Source organism: Artemia sp. Qi Xiang Cuo, chromosome 21 (genome assembly GCF_049724085.1).
Source record: "Artemia sp. Qi Xiang Cuo chromosome 21, ASM4972408v1, whole genome shotgun sequence".
NCBI lineage: Eukaryota > Metazoa > Arthropoda > Branchiopoda > Anostraca > Artemiidae > Artemia > Artemia sp. Qi Xiang Cuo.
The window spans coordinates 8,444,559-8,460,463 of NC_142814.1; the positions used below are offsets into that span (position 1 = coordinate 8,444,559).

Here is a 15,905-nt window from a genome sequence, read left to right on the forward strand (position 1 = left end):
GAAATGCATGTTGACTGTGGAAAAAAACAATGTTGCTGGTTTTTCAAGACGGGATGCTTAAAATCTGTTGAGAGTTTTTGTTGTAGTTTCTTTTCAACTTTGGGTATTACTCTTCATATGGATGGAGATTTTGCGTGAATTTTGATCTTCTAAGCGACTGAAGCTATCACGACCTCTTCAATAGGGTTCTCTGATGCTTAAATACATTGTATGAATGTTTCAATACACTGCAGCTTTGAATATAAATAGGAAAAAAGAAATATTACCATTTAAAAACGTTGAAAACAAAGCGCCTGGTAGTACCAGCCATCTACCAGTGAAAAGAAATCTCATGGCAAGGCTAATGATACACCGTTTCACCTTACTCCACCCCCCTGTGCCGAATGGCATGTAAGTGTAATACTATATACTACATAGAAAAAGATTGTCGCAATGGAAGGCTTTGTATTGAACCAATAATAAGGGCGTAGACCAAAAATATTACCAGGAATAAAAAGGGGTTGGATATCCATTTCTACTCCCCCCCCCCTGGCTCTTTCCCAGGACTTGTAAGATATTTATATGAAGACTCGATGAGAGTTAGGATATTTGTAAATTAATTCCCTCTCCCCCGTCCACATACAAAATGACCCATCGTCGTTCCTTCATAATATGTGATGCGAATTAAAACATCATTAGATAACATTTTACGAAATATAAGGCTAATAGTTAAATAAATCTTTAAAATAAATGCCAGAGAAATTGTTCTTTGATATTAAGGGGGGTATTACGCCGCAGCACCCTTATTCCGGCTTAGTGTAAAGAAAGGCATATGAATTCCTACCCCCCCCCTCCCATACCCTTTTTATATCTATCTGAAGGCTCACGGATAATTATACAATCTGAGCATCAAAATTTGCTCTTTTAGGCGTCACCCCCCCACCTACCCAATAACCCACCACCGCTATTTCATAAACGCTGATGCGTAATTATACAATATTAAACATAATTAAATTTAAAAAGCAAGTTTTTTTCAACTGAAAGTAAAGAGCAACATTAAAACTTAAAACGAACAGAAATTATTACGTATATGAGGGGGTTCGCCCCCTAATCAATTCCTTGCTCTTTACGCTGAAGTTCGAATTTTGTTCGAATCATAAATCCCTGAATCACAAAGGCCGTTTAATCAGAATAGATAGCTCTTTTGAAAGTACTGAAAAAAACTTTAGCGTAAAGAGCGAGGCCTGATCTGATCACCACCGGAGAAAAAAAAACAAAAAAAAACAAAAAGAAAAATGTATCCGTGATCTTTATTCTGGGTAAAAATTAAAAATTCTGCATTTTCATAGGAGCTTGAAACCACTACAGTAAAGTTTTTCAATATATTGAATCCAACGGTGCGATTTTCATTAAGATCACTCGCCTTTTTAGGGGTATCTCCCCCTCGCTTTTAGTTAAGAGTTTATAGTTTTAGCTTAGAGTCTTAGCTTAGAGTTTTTGTTAGAGTTTTAGTTTAGTTTAGTTTTAGTTAAGAGTTTAGAGTTTTAGCTTAGAGTCTTAGCTTAGAGTTATAGTCAGAGTTGAAGTTTAGTTTAGTTATAGTTAAGAATTTAGAGTTTTTAGTTTTGAGTCTTAGCTTAGAGTTTTTGTCAGAGTTCTAGGTTAGTCAAGAGTTTTATCATTTAGTATAATCTTAGATTTTTAAATAGATTTCTAAGATAGTCCAGTTTTTATTTAATAGTTTATCGCTTTGCGATAGTATCATTGTATATAGTTTTTGTTGAATCTCTAGTTTAGTTATGATTTTTGAGTTCTAGATTAGAGTCTTAGCTTAGAAATTTACTTAGAGTTGAAGTTTAGTTTAGTTATAGTAAAGGGTTTAGAGTTTTAGCTTGGAGTCTTAGCTTAGAGTTTTAGTTAGAGTTCTAGCTTAGTTTAGTTTTAGTTAAGAGTTTAGAGTGTTACCTTAAAGTCTTAGCTTAGAGTTTTATTTAGAGTTCTAGTTTAGTTTAGTTTTAGTTAAGAGTTTTGAGTTTTACCTTAAAGTCTTAGATTAGAGTTTTAGTTAGGGTTGAAGTTTCGTTTAGTCTAGTTATAGTTAAGAGTTTATAGTTTTAGCTTAGAGCCTTAGCTTAGAGTTTTAGCTAGAGTTATTGTTTAGTTTAGTTTTAGTTAAGAGTTATAGCTTAGAGGTTTAGCCTAGAATCTTAGCTTAGAGATTTAGTTAGAGTTGAAGTTTAGTCTAAACTAGCATAACCACAAAATTACACAATATCGCATAGAAATACCAAAACCATAGGTTAGATTAGGTTAGGTTAGGTTAGAGGTTAGGTTTCTCCACGTTTAAGTTAGGTTAGATTAGGTTAGCTTATCATGAGCGCTCATGATAAGCTAACCTAATCTAACTGGTACAAAGTCGACTTTGGGATTTTCCGGAGAGTATGGTTAGGTTAGGCTAGATCAAGTTAGGTTAGGTTAAGTCAGGTTAGGTTAGCCTACGTACGCGCGCGTACGTAGGCTAACTTAACCTGACTTAACCTAACCTAACTTGATCTAGCCTAACCTAACCATACTCTCCGGAAAATCCCCCAAAGTCGACTTTGTACCAGTTAGATTAGGTTAGCTTATCATGCGCGCTCATGATAAGCTAACCAAATCTAACCTAACTTAAACGTGGAGAAACCTAACCACCAACCAAACCTAACCTAATCTAACCTATGGTTTTGGTATTTCTATGCAATCGGTATCCACTGAGCGAAATATCTAACTTCATCTTCTGGGTCATGGACTGAATGCGGGTATTTCTCACATTTGAAGTCTTCTAAATTGAATAATGCTATGTTTTTATCACATTTTTCTAGCAAGAGTTTATCAGTTGGCACGTTTCCCTTAACATAAACAGCTTGCACACCGAAAAAACTGCATATTTCCTGAATTTCTTCTTGTACATGTTTTATTTCATAGCCATTTTCATTATGTGCTCGTATGGTTTTAGCGTAAAAGCCATTTCGATTTATAAAATTTAGTGTTGGACCCCATCTGTTTTTCTCGTACTTATACATATTGTATCTGATGTTCCATTTATAGCAATGAATTTCACGTCGTTGATTGTCTAGGAGTAAGAAAGCTGCTTCGAAAATATTGCCAGTTGAGGAATATTTCAGACCAATATATTCCGTGTCAATCACACCAAACATTATTATATCTGAAAAAAAAGTGCTTAAATTAAATAAATATGTAATGATTCTGAAACTCTAACAAATACAGCTCACTTTCATAGAATAAACTGAGAAGGAGGGAGTGTGTTCAAGGATCTCAACTTGAAAACTGTGAAAATGATTGGCAAATCGGTAACGTTTTACATTTCAGCACCCGCTCCTCTGAGTAAATATTTAGAGGGGTGAATTTTCTGAGGAGTAACTCAAAGCATTGTTATACGAGAATTCAGTTTGAATACATAAAAAGAGATTGAAGCAGGGTGTAGTAGCTTCTACCACATTTAGAAGAGCCATGGTTCAATCATCTTGGGGAAATTTCCCGTATGTAAGGAGAAATCTTTGTCGAAAGCAACCTAAACTCTGAAAATCATAGTTTGATTATAATAAATTCAACTTTTCTCAGAAATAAGTCAAAGCATTATTATATGAACGTTCATGTTTTTATTCACATGCAGGCTAGATCAATAAAGACAAATGTTATAGCTAAAATCACTAAATGAGGAAGAAACAATTATTTTTTCTATTTGTCACTATTAAAAGTGTTAACCCCCTCCTCCCTTTTACATAATGCCCTAAATATATTGTTAGCAATTATTTTGAAAATAATCCATTTCACTTCTTTAAAATAGTGCATCACATATTATTGCTTAAAACTTTTTTAATTTGACAACCAAAACAAACCCTTTGGCTAGACCGCTATCGTAAGCAAAACCGGAAGAGGGGTGAAAAAGTAATTATAACTTTGCGCGGAGAGCTTATGTCAAAACATAGCGGCTTAATAGCTAAGAGATAGACAGAAGTTGATAGGCTTACAGAAAGAATAAAATTTATCGAAAAGGTGTTTCTATTTGCGGTGGTTAGGTTTTGAGGGTAAAATAATATATTTACGTTTTGCATTGAGTATAAAGATTGTATGGTTTGTGGGGGGGGGGGGTTGAGGGTAAAGGAATATATTTATGAGGGTAAAGGAATATATTTACGTTTTGCATTGAGTATAAAGATTGTATGGTGGTTACGTTTGTTGGGGTGGGGGGGGGGGGGTTTGAGGGTAAAGGAATATATTTACGTTTTGCATTGAGTATAAAGATTGTATGGTTTTTGGGGGGGGGGTTGAGGGTAAAGGAATATACTTACGTTTTGCATTGAGTATAAAGATTGTATGGTGGTTAGGTTTGTTGGGGGGGGGGGGGGTTTGATGGTAAAGGAATATATTTACGTTTTGCATTGAGTATAAAGATTGTGTGGTGGTTAGGTTTGTTGGGGGGGGGTTGAGGGTAAAGGAATATATTTACGTTTTAGCTGAATATACTGGAGGGTGTCCAAGGAAAATTTGTTTGAAAATAAAAATGCACTTACATGGTAAATTGTGGGTGCCAAGGCCTCAAGCTCATCAATTATGTCAATTGTTCTATCCATTGTGTCACAATACTTTCCGATAATTGAATCACATTGCATGCCCATTATATACGAAATCTCAAGGTCAAATTGTTATGTAAACAAAGTCCTCTGATTGGCTGAGAAGGGGGATCTAACTGTTTCCCGGAAACTCATAACATCTGCATCGAACAACAACAAGAAGGGAGTGACAAAGTTCCTGTTTTTCAAATTCTCACTGACAAAACCATAAAAACATCAAATAAATTGACCAACACACATAACCATCCATGAAAACAGACATAAATGTGACAAAATTCCTGTTTTTTCATTCTCACTGACAAAATCCATAAAAACAGACATAAATGTGACAAAGTTCCTGTTTTTCAAATTCTCACTGACAAAAACCATAAAACATCCATAATTTGATGTTGACATCCGAGAAAAACATCATATAAATCGACCAACACACATAACCATTCATGAAAACAGACATAAATGTGAGAAAATTCCTGTTTTTCCAAGTGAGAAAATTCCTGTTTTTTCATTCTCAGTGAGAAAACCATAAACCACGTGGTACTCGTGGGAGTAGAACCCCTGTTTTTCCAATTCTCACTGACAAAAACCATAAAACATCCATAATTTTATGTTGACATCCGAGAAAAACATCAAATAAATTGACAAACACACATAACCATCCATGAAAACAGACATAAATGTGAGAAAATTCCTGGTTTTCCAAGTGAGAAAATTCCTGTTTTTTCATTCTCAGTGAGAAAACCATAAACCACGTGGTACTCGTGGGAGTAGAACCCCTGTTTTTCAAATTCTCACTGACAAAAACCATAAAACATCCATAATTTGATGTTGACATTTGAGAAAAACATCAAATAAATTGACCAACACACATAACCATCCATGAAAACAGACATAACTGTGATAAAAATCATCGTTTTTCAAGTGAGAAAATTCCTGTTTTTTCATTCTCAGTGAGAAAACCATAAACCACGTGGTACTCGTGGGAGTAGAACCCCTGTTTTTCCAATTCTCACTGACATAAACCATAAAACATCCATAATTTGATGTTGACATCCGAGAAAAACATCAAATAAATTGACCAACACACATAACCATCCATGAAAACAGACATAAATGTGAGAAAAATCCTCGTTTTCCAAGTGAGAAAATTCCTGTTTTTTCATTCTCAGTGAGAAAACCATAAACCACGTGGTACTCGTGGGAGTAGAACCCCTGTTTTTCAAATTCTCACTGACACAAACCATAAAACATCCATAATTTGATGTTGACATCCGAGAAAAACATCAAATAAATTGACCAACACACATAACCATCCATGAAAACATCCATCAATGTGAGAAAATTCCTGGTTTTTCAAGTGAGAAAATTCCTGTTTTTTCATTCTCAGTGAGAAAACCATAAACCACGTGGTACTCGTGGGAATTTTTTAAAAAAAGTGTCCGGATCGGGATTCGAAGGGGTATTGTACTCGTCGGATCAATAGGGGCCATTCTACTGGCAGCACCACTCTATGATAGCTAGAAATATCATTGAAACATTTAAAAAAGCTAATTCGATTCAAAATTAAAAGTTCTAGAGTCCTTTCTAAGAGTAAAACGGGATTGGAGGGCAATCAGCCCGTCTCTCAAGTTGATTTATTTCCCAAACATATCTAGTCAAAATTTTGAGATAACTATTTTATTCAGCATAGTAAAACAGTCCAGTGACTATGTCTTTAGGGATATTGAGTATGTCAAACCCCACAACTATGCCAAACTATGTATTCTTATATAAAAAAAAACGAAAAGATATAATTTTTTTTTTTTTTAATGAAAATGACTTTGTCAATAAAAAAACAAACAGAAATTAATGTGAAAAAAAAACCTTTCCCACTAAACAACCTTTACAAAGAAAAGTAAAGACCTCCACCTAACCAAAAAGAAGCAGAAATGAAGTCAAATAATCATCCAAGCGTAAAGCTATCAAAAATCACTATCAAAAAAAAAGTGAAACTCAAAATGAACAGAAATTAGAATCAATAGCAGGGCTGATAACCCCTATGCCTTCTCAAGACCAGAACATAATTTGCGCTTTACTGAAAACAAAATATGTTTAAATGTTTTTAATAGTCAAAAGTGATTGAAGTAAAGAAAGCCTAAAAGAACGATGTTGGCGCAATTTATATTTTTTTTTCTTGGTTTTAGACCAGGCCACTTCGTATCGAAGGAGTTGTCGTAGAAAATTCGAAAAGGAATCATTCGATTGGAAATTAGAGTGGCTTGTGCCCTTTTTATAGTCGAAAGTGATTTCAGGGCAACTATCCCCCCCGCGCCCATCATTCCCCCAAACATATCCAATCAAAATTTTGAGATAGTCATTTTGTACAGCGTATTTGATTTCCAGATAGAAAATATGTTTTTGAGGAGGACACTCCCCAACAACCCTCGGGGCAAGGGTCTCAAGTTAGGCCCTGGGGGCAAATAAGAACGATGTTGGCACAATGTAATATTTAATATTTTTTACTATAGAGCAGGGCACTTCGTATCAAAGAATTTGTCGTAGAAACTTCGAAAAGGGATCATTCAATTAGAAATTGGAGTGGCCTGTGCCCTTTTAGATAGTCGAAAGTGATCGGATGGCCACTAACGTCCCTTCCACGCCCACCAATTCCCGAAACACATCCAATCAAAATTTTGAGATAGCTATTTCGTTCAGCGTAGTTGATTTCCAGATAGAAATTATTTTTTTGAGGAGGACACGCCCCCACAGCCCTCAGGGCAAGGGTTGTAAGTTATGCCATAGGGGAATATAAGGTTTTTATAGAAGGCGTTGTCGTAGAAACTTCAAAAACATAGGCTCATTCGATTAGAAATTCAAAGGGCTAGTGCCCTTTTTAATAGTCAAAAGTGAGCCATTTTAAAAGTATAGCCATTTTATTCAATGTAGTTTTAAGTTCTGGAAATTTGGTCTTTGAGGGTGACAGCCCCCCCCCCCATAGCCCTCAGGGCAAGGGTTGTAAGCTATGCCCTGGGGGCCGGTAAGGTGTTTATCGAAAGTGTTGTAGTAGAAGCTTCAAAAAGGGCTCAGTCGATTGGAAATTGAAATGGCTAGTGCCCTTTTTAATAGTCGAAAGTGATTGGAAGGCAACTAACGCCACTTCCACGCCAACTATTTCCCCAAACACATCCAATAAAAATTTTGAGATAGCGATTTTGTTCCACGCAGTTCAAAGTTCAGGAACTTATACCTTTGAGCAGGACACTCCCCCCAAAAGTCTTCAGGGCAAGGGTTATAGGTTATGCCCTGGGGACATATAAGGTTTTATTGAAATCTTTGTCATAGAAACTTGAAAAGGGGCTCATTCGATTGGAAATTCAAAGGGCTAGTGCCTTTTTTAATAGTCGAAAGTGATTTGTGTGCAACTAACCCCCCTCTCACGCCCACCTTTTCCCCAAACACATCCAATCAAAATTTTAGATAGCCATTTTATTCAATTTAGTTGAAAGTTTTGGAAATTAGGTCTTTAAGGATGACAAACCCCACCTCCCTCAGGACAAGGATTGTAAGTAATGCCCTGGGGCCATATAAGGTTTTTTATCGAAAGCGTTGTCCTAGAAACTTCAAAAGGGCTCATTCAATCGGAAATTGAAAGAGCTAGTGCCTTTTTTAATAGTTGAAAGTTATTGGAGAGCAACTAAAGCCCCTCTCACGCCCACCATTTTCCCAAACACATCCAATCAAAATTTTGAGATATCCATTTTGTTCAACGTAGTTGAAAGTTCTGGAAATTACGTGTTTTAGGATGATAACCAGTAAGGGTTGTAAGTTATGCCCCTGGGGGCATGTAAGGTTTTTATAGAAAGTTGTTGTAGAAATTTCAAAAAGGGCTCATTTGATTGGAAATTCAAATTGCCCTTTTTAATAGTCGAAAGCGAGTGGAGAGTAATTAACCCCCCTCTCACTCCCACCATTTCCCCAAAAACATTCAATCAAAGTTTAGAGATAGCCATTTTGTTCAACGTAGTTGAAAGTTCTGGAACTTTTTATTTAAGGATGAAAAATTCCCCAGAGCCTCCAGGGCAAAGGCTGTAAATGATGCCCTGGGGGCATATAAGGTTTTTATAGATAGAGTTTCCGTAAAAACTTCAAAAGGGGCTCATTCAACTGGAAATTCAGAGAGCTAGTGCCCTTTTGAATAGTCGAAAGTGATTGAAGAGTAACTAACCCCCCTCTCACGCCCACCATTCCTCCAAACACATCCAATCAAAATTTCAGATAGCCATTTTGTTCTACGTTGTAGAAAGTTCTGGAAATTAGGTCTTTGGGAATAACACCCCCCGGCCCTTAGGGCAAGGGTTATAAGTTATGCCCTGGGGGCATATAAGGTTTTTATTGAAATCTTTGTCGTAGAAACTTAGGGGGGAATATGGGATCGTTCTAAGCCCCAGTATTTTTCCAATTTTGTAGTACAATATGTAAATGCGTTGTTATCTACTGCTTCTGATACATGCAGGCCTATCTCTTACAGTTAAGTGCTAGTTAAGGAATTATTTTGGAGGGGGTTTGATATTAAAAAAAAGAAGGCAAGGACATATACGAAACTATATTGCCGAGATCCAGAAAGTAGCAGGCCCAAATTTGCTGCGTACTCAAGAAATGCGCGCACGCATATCATCAACAGGGTTGCCACCGTTGGTGATTTTTGGCTTTTTGAAAATTTCGTGCAATTGGCTGCCAGTTACTCGACATAAATACCACTATCCTAATTGCTTTACTTGGTAAATATGGATGTATTTGATATACTAAAGTTTTTCACCACTAATATCTTTTTTGATAAATTTTACTAAAGGAAAATAGTGATTTTTTTCCTTTGGTGACAATCCTGACCGTCACTGTTACGCCTAAATGTCGTATCTGATATTTTTATACTTCTATGGTAATTACCAAAACTCGCTAGCTAAGCTGAAGGCTCGTATAATTGAAACCTTTGTACAATTTGGGGTTTGACTATAAAATTTGATTGAAAAGACAGTGAAATGGTGTCGGCATAGTTTTCAATCAAAGCGGGTTGCACCATAGGAAACTCCCAAAGCGGCCAAATTGATCAAGATATTTCTTTTGCACTGATTTAAAGCGTTTTCCTAGCAGGAAGGCTAGAACACTTTTAGGGACTGCCCTTTCCTTAACTTGAAAAATTATGTTCCATTTAATCGAAAAGAATTCACACTTTCTAATTATGGAAGTTTAATTATAACTGAATATCTCTACCTCCGTCACAAAATTAGAGACGTTAAAAGTTTTTTTTCTTTTTTTAATTTCAAGGTAAGTAGCCTAGGAGTCGGATTTTAATTTTCTTTAATGTAGACAGTGGCGGATCCAGGGCCCCCCCCCTAGCGTAGTCTAAAGTAGTGTAATTTACTTAATTAACTGAAGTTTGCGTTAATTAAACTTGTTCCTGGCGCAAGTTTATCATATCAACCCATTTCCCCCCCCCCTAATTTTTTTTATCGGATCAACCTATTTTGCCCCCCCCCAAAAAAAAAAAAATTCCTGGATCCGCCCCTGAATGTAAATTGGGAGAATCGATCTACGAGATCACAATTAATCGTTTTTTTTTATCTTCCCTTTGAATGCAGTTAAGCGAACAGTTATTGGTAATCATCTCAGAAGGCTAAAAATTCGCATGCAATCTATAGGCGTAATAGCGACAATATGTCCTTGGATATAATCTGAACTGACTTTCAGGAATCGAAAAAGTCTGAATAATTTTGTTTCGCCTGATCTACATGTGGTCTGTCAAAAATTGTTATTAATATACATAGCCAAAAGGAAGTAAAAGAGGTCAATGCCAAATTATTATGGTAATCTAAGTTCTGTGTGGGTGATAAAAGCGAAATTAGCCATGAACTTTAATCAGAAAGAATCAGTCGAAATAATTTGTTCTCTTTTAATTCATTGCTTCAAAAGCGTCTTCCCTATGTTTTTCGTTACCACTTCAGGAAGAATTTTAGTTATTATACATATTTCAATTCTGCTTAGTTTTTGGTAGGTTTATTTTTTATTTTCTTTGTGTGGGATAAGGTTTTTGGAATCATTAGTGGTGCCATGTACCCTTACCCATTAATACCAAATATTTTTGTGAAAAATGCATATCCAAAAGAAAGCTACAGGCCCTTCTTCCCATTGCAATGGATAATTTCCCTCTCCTCACGCAAATCACAATGGTGTCAATTATATTTTTTTTTTTTTTATGTGACATTTCCATATTTCTGATACCGAAACAGAAATTATATTTAATTTTAGTAATTCAGGCACGTACATGCTCGCATCAGGCAATGTAAAATAGAATGTACATGTCAAAAGACCCTCCCCCTCACTGGAGTATCATCTGTTTTTTTTTTATTGGATTTAAGTTCTCTTAAATTTTACATATAAACTCCTACCTATGTGTTGCAGATACGTGATCTGTGCTGGATCCGTAAATATCTCAAAATTAATTTTTCTGTGTGTGCCTGGAAAATATTGCAGCAGACGAATTTCCTTTTTTATGCATACTTTTAGTAATTGTTGTTAAAGGAGGGGATGGATATAAAACAAAACTTTTAAATGTAAAAAAGTAAAAACAGGCAATTTACATGAAAATCTTTAAAAAAAACTGTAGGCCAGAGAAACTCAGGCAAGGGTAGACCCAAAAATTTTTTTAGGGGGGGGGGGGTCAAAATAGGTTGAGCCAATAAACTTGCATTAGGAGCAAGTTTAAATAATGCAAACTTGCATTAATTAAGTAAATTACACTACTTTAGACTATTTTAGGGGGCGCCCCCTCGCCCCCCTGTATCCGCCAGTGTACTCAGGTATATATGCACAGTAAAAGTAGTCAAACACACAGAATTTTTAAATAATAGAAATGTTCTGAAAATATCTTGGTTGCAATAAGGCTTACAAAATCAAAAATATATGCCATTCCCTGCAGGAATATGCTAAAATCCCCTACGGAATAATCCCCAATAGACAGGACATGGTTGTCAATTGTTAAAGAAAAAATTTATGGATGATTAACATTTGTCCTTGAATTTTAATGTAACACTTTCAATAGAAACACAGAAATTAAAATTAGTTTTAAAAAACATTTATTGGCACTAGCTTAGTTTTAAACATTACCTTCTAATGCAATAATTTGTAGCTTTTTCAGGTGACAAATAAAACAAAACTTTTAATGTAAGACATTGTTCAACTCAGAAAATTAGAAACAGGACACATAATTGGCCCTGTAGTTCTGTGTAGTTTTATCCACAATAAGGACTTCAGTGTAGCCTGGCATTAAATTCACACAGGCCTATGCACTGGAGGGGGGACAGGGTGGCTCTATAGATGTTCTGTCCCCCTCCTCCTAGAGACATTTCTTACCATGATGCCATCACAACCCTCAAGAGGTCTGGTTAGGTGACTGTGCCCTGAAGCTTGGCAAAATGGTCAAACTCTTTTTATCACAGCATTTTATTCCCAGAAGCCCAGTCAAAAACCATACAAGACAGCAGGTAGAACTTGCACTTGTGCATGCCAGGACAAATTACTACCAGAAACCTTTTCATGCCCTGTTTTTCAGCATTTTACAATTGTACATAATAGTATGTTTGGTAGTACAGCATAGAACATTTAGCCATTGAGCAATGATTATTTGTGCAAAATAACCTTTCTAACTCTTTATTTTGAAAAATACCTTTTTTGGTATTTTCATAAAAAAAAGTTGAGAACACTCAATTTACTGCCCTTAGATATTGAAAAATACATTTTGGCTCTCCCTCCTAACATTTTTGTGAATAGACACCCCTGAATTCATGACTGACCAATAGAAGACACATTAATAAATTTTGACATTTTTACTGGTAGGTGTGATTGGAATGCATTTTCAGTATAAAATGCATGCTACCAGGGGCATCCTGAGGGGGAGGGAGGGGTGGCAACCCCCCCCCCCCCACTTTTTTGGCATTTGGTAAAAATTTTGCCAAAGGCGCAAATTTCAGCAGAAATTTAGCAAAATCCTTGATTTCTGCAGAAAATTCAGCATAATTCAGATAGCAATTTAGTAAAATTCATGAACATTGCCCCCCACCCCAATTAAATGAGCCTTGGGACACTCCTGAATGCTACACAGATCTCTGTTTATCAAGGATATTTTAGGAGGGGGGGGGCACAAAATAGGTTGATCCAAGAAACTTGCATTAAGAGCAACTTTAATTAACACAAAAATGCATCAATTCAGTAAATTACACTACTTTAGACTATGTTAGGGGGTGCACCCCCTTGCCCCCCCCCCCCCTCTGGATCTGCCACTGACCCAAATCAGCTTATTTAGTTATATTTGGACTGCTTACCAAATTTGTAATTAAATGGCCAACTTTTCCTGAATTCATTAATAAAAATAGGGCTTTATTGATTTATCATTGCTAAATTACTGTAATTTTGGCCCTCTGCACACCATTCATCTATCTGTGCCTCTTTAGTACAAGGTCACACTAAGTATATTTCCTAATGTCACTTTCTAATGGTTGATATCATCATGCAATTCTAGTTCACAGCATTTTAAAGTGATCAACTGTCCTTCATAAGGCATACCCATAAAAATTTACCCAAGGGGATAGGGGAGGGGGACAGAAGACAGTCTTGTAAAAATATACTAAGGGAAAATCAGAAATATCTTAATGTTTTGAGAGGTCCAAATCCCTTATTTCTTGTTATTTCATTTTATTTTATAGCATTATTAGACATTATTGCAGATATTACTACTAGTCAAGACTGTATCAAGGGGGAGGGGGTTAGACCCCCCCCCCTCCCAAAAAAAAGGTTTGTCAGACTTGTAAAATAACAAAAATGAAAGTAAACAAATTTTTGATGCTCTTTAAAAAGAAATTGTACCCCCCCCCCCCCAAAAAAAAAAATTATTTTGTAACCTCCCCCTCCCTGAAAAATAAATAATTTCTTTTGACAACCTCCCTCTACCACCCAAAAAAAACTGGATACAGCTCTGCTTCTAGCACTTACTGTACTTTACTTAGGAGAAAATACTATCTAAGATTCAGCAAAAATAATAGCAAAGAAAGGATAGTATAAATGGAGAAAAGTCCACACCAATAGCCTAATTTGAAATACATCAAGTAGGGGTAAATTTTTCATTGTTCATATCATTGACTTACAAATAAAGTAAACATACCACTTGATGCCTTTTATTATGTTCTTTCCAAATATAATAATCATTTTAGTTTGAAATGTAGCAGTAAATTTTTCATTGTTCATATTATTGACTAATGAATAAAGTAAACACACCACTTGATGCTCTTTCAAAATACAATAATAATTTTTGTCAGAAATGAATTTCACCCCCACCCCTATGTATACCAATTCAGGGTATATAGGCCTATTTGCACATAGGGGGGTGAGGGTATATTTTAATTGATTTAAATGAGAGGTAAGTTTAAACTTCGGTTCTGATGTAAATGAGTGGTTTGCTAGGCACAACAAAAGTCATTTTCCTTAGCTACACTAGCCTAGGGAATGTCCTGCTTAAACTTGCATCTTTGCTTTAAAATTGTTGAGGCATGAATACAAAAGCAACCCTCTTGCTATTTAGAGCCATACGCCATTTAAGTCCTTGCATAACAAGGTAGAAGCAGTAGGCTGGTATGTTTTATGAGTAAAAATTAAGGAATCAGTAGGGGTGTGCTACAGGCTTAATCTTGATTCAACCCCCCTGCCATTCATTCTAACTGGCATTATTTGGACTGAATAATGATTAAAAATCAGCTAGAGTAGCTCTATGGTTTGTAATATTACCTATATTTCAGTGTATTTCTAATTTCTTCTGTTTCTTCCATATAGAATTTGAGAAAGAAAGCCAGAAGGATTCTTTCTTAAATCATTTGAAATGTGTAACCAAAATTATTTATTTCATTCCGTCTCGATTTGTTTTTTATTGATTATTTTCATTTCCTCGATTTATTTTTTATTTATAGTATTTCATTTCTTTTCTCGACTTATTTGATATTTTTTGCTGGTCATGAAAAACAAGAACAGAAAACGCGCGATTGAGCCGAATTTTTAGTCGAAATGACAGAATGTTTTAATGTGGAAGAAACTGATTTCTTCAGCTGGCTGATCCAGGCCCATTTGCAAGAATTTATTTGTTTGGGTATCAGTATCTTCTACTTAGAGAAGTAAAACAAAGAAAAAAGAGCGAGAATCATATACCAAATCAAGATGATTTTTGGGGGCAGGGTGAAAATCAGATGGTCCTTTCCATGTGTGTATACCTGGTTGGAACAAGCATGCAAGCAACATTTTTTATCAAAAAACAAAGTTGCCCCCCAGATTTTAAAAAATACATCGTGTCCCCCCTCCCCCCCCCTAAATTTTCGTTAGGATTAAAACAAATATGACCACGCACTGTGGTTATGTACTAAAAAGGTGTCTGCCTGCATTTCGAGCCCATAAATTTTGTTTCCGTAGTATTATTGTGTAATTCACCTCCCGGCTGGAGCAAATTTAACCAAGGATCATTTTAATTTTCTTGACAAATATGCCGCTAAAGAAGAAGCAAAAAGACCGGAAAGATTTACAATCATACCGGAAGAACTGTGGTTCTTCCGGTATGGTTTTTTTGTAATGGTCCACAGATCAGTGTCCTTGGCTCACGCGTCACCGCATGGATAAAAAAATGTGTATTTTGAAATAAACTGAGAAAATATTGAGGAAAAAAAAGCCCTTTAATGGTCTCTGGATTAACAGATTTGAATTTTAGGAAAGAGCTACTCGGCCTTGTGTGTAGCCACATCAAAATACAAAAAAACTGAAACACCAAACTTTCAGCTAGTGAAATAAAAGATGTGTAAACCACAGCCCAGAGGGCTGTGGTTTACACATTAATTACAACCCTTACCCTAAAGGCTGTGAGGGTGGTTGTCATCCTCTAAGAATTAATTTCCAGAACTTTCAACTACGTTGAAAAAATAGCTATCTCAAAATTTTGATTGGATGTGCTTGGGAAAATGGTGGGCGTGAGAGGGGCCTTAGTCACTTTCCCATCACTTTCAACTATTAAAAATTGTACTAGCCCTTTCAATTTCCAATCAAATGAGCCCTTTTGAAGTTTCTACGACAACGCTTTAAATAAAAACCTTATATGTCCCCAGGGTATAACTTACAACCCTTGCCCTGGGGGGGTTCACCCTCAAAGACCTAATTTTTAGAACTTTCTACTACGTTGAAAACAATGGCTATCTGAAAATTTTCATTGGATGTGTTTGGGGGAAAGGTGCGCGT

The 15,905-nt window shown here is 36.0% G+C and overlaps 2 protein-coding genes across 3 annotated transcripts in view; one reads left to right on the top strand and one right to left on the bottom strand.

Annotated features, from left to right (window-relative positions):
• LOC148939209 (doublesex- and mab-3-related transcription factor 1-like) overlaps window positions 1-14,564 on the bottom strand; it is a 65,229-nt gene extending 50,665 nt beyond the window's left edge. The window contains exon 1 of one of the 2 annotated variants that reach the window (XM_089107274.1): window positions 14,421-14,564. The gene's annotated coding sequence lies outside the window, so the exon portion shown is untranslated. The remainder of the gene's footprint in view (window positions 1-14,420) is intronic. The other variant, XM_089107273.1, reaches the window with a different exon arrangement.
• Window positions 10,329-15,905, top strand: part of LOC148939210 (venom serine protease 34-like) — a 185,278-nt gene continuing 179,701 nt past the window's right edge. Inside the window, exon 1 of the mRNA XM_089107272.1 lies at window positions 10,329-10,450. Coding sequence (XP_088963398.1) covers window positions 10,448-10,450 — 3 coding nt within the window. The 5' untranslated portion in view covers window positions 10,329-10,447. The remainder of the gene's footprint in view (window positions 10,451-15,905) is intronic.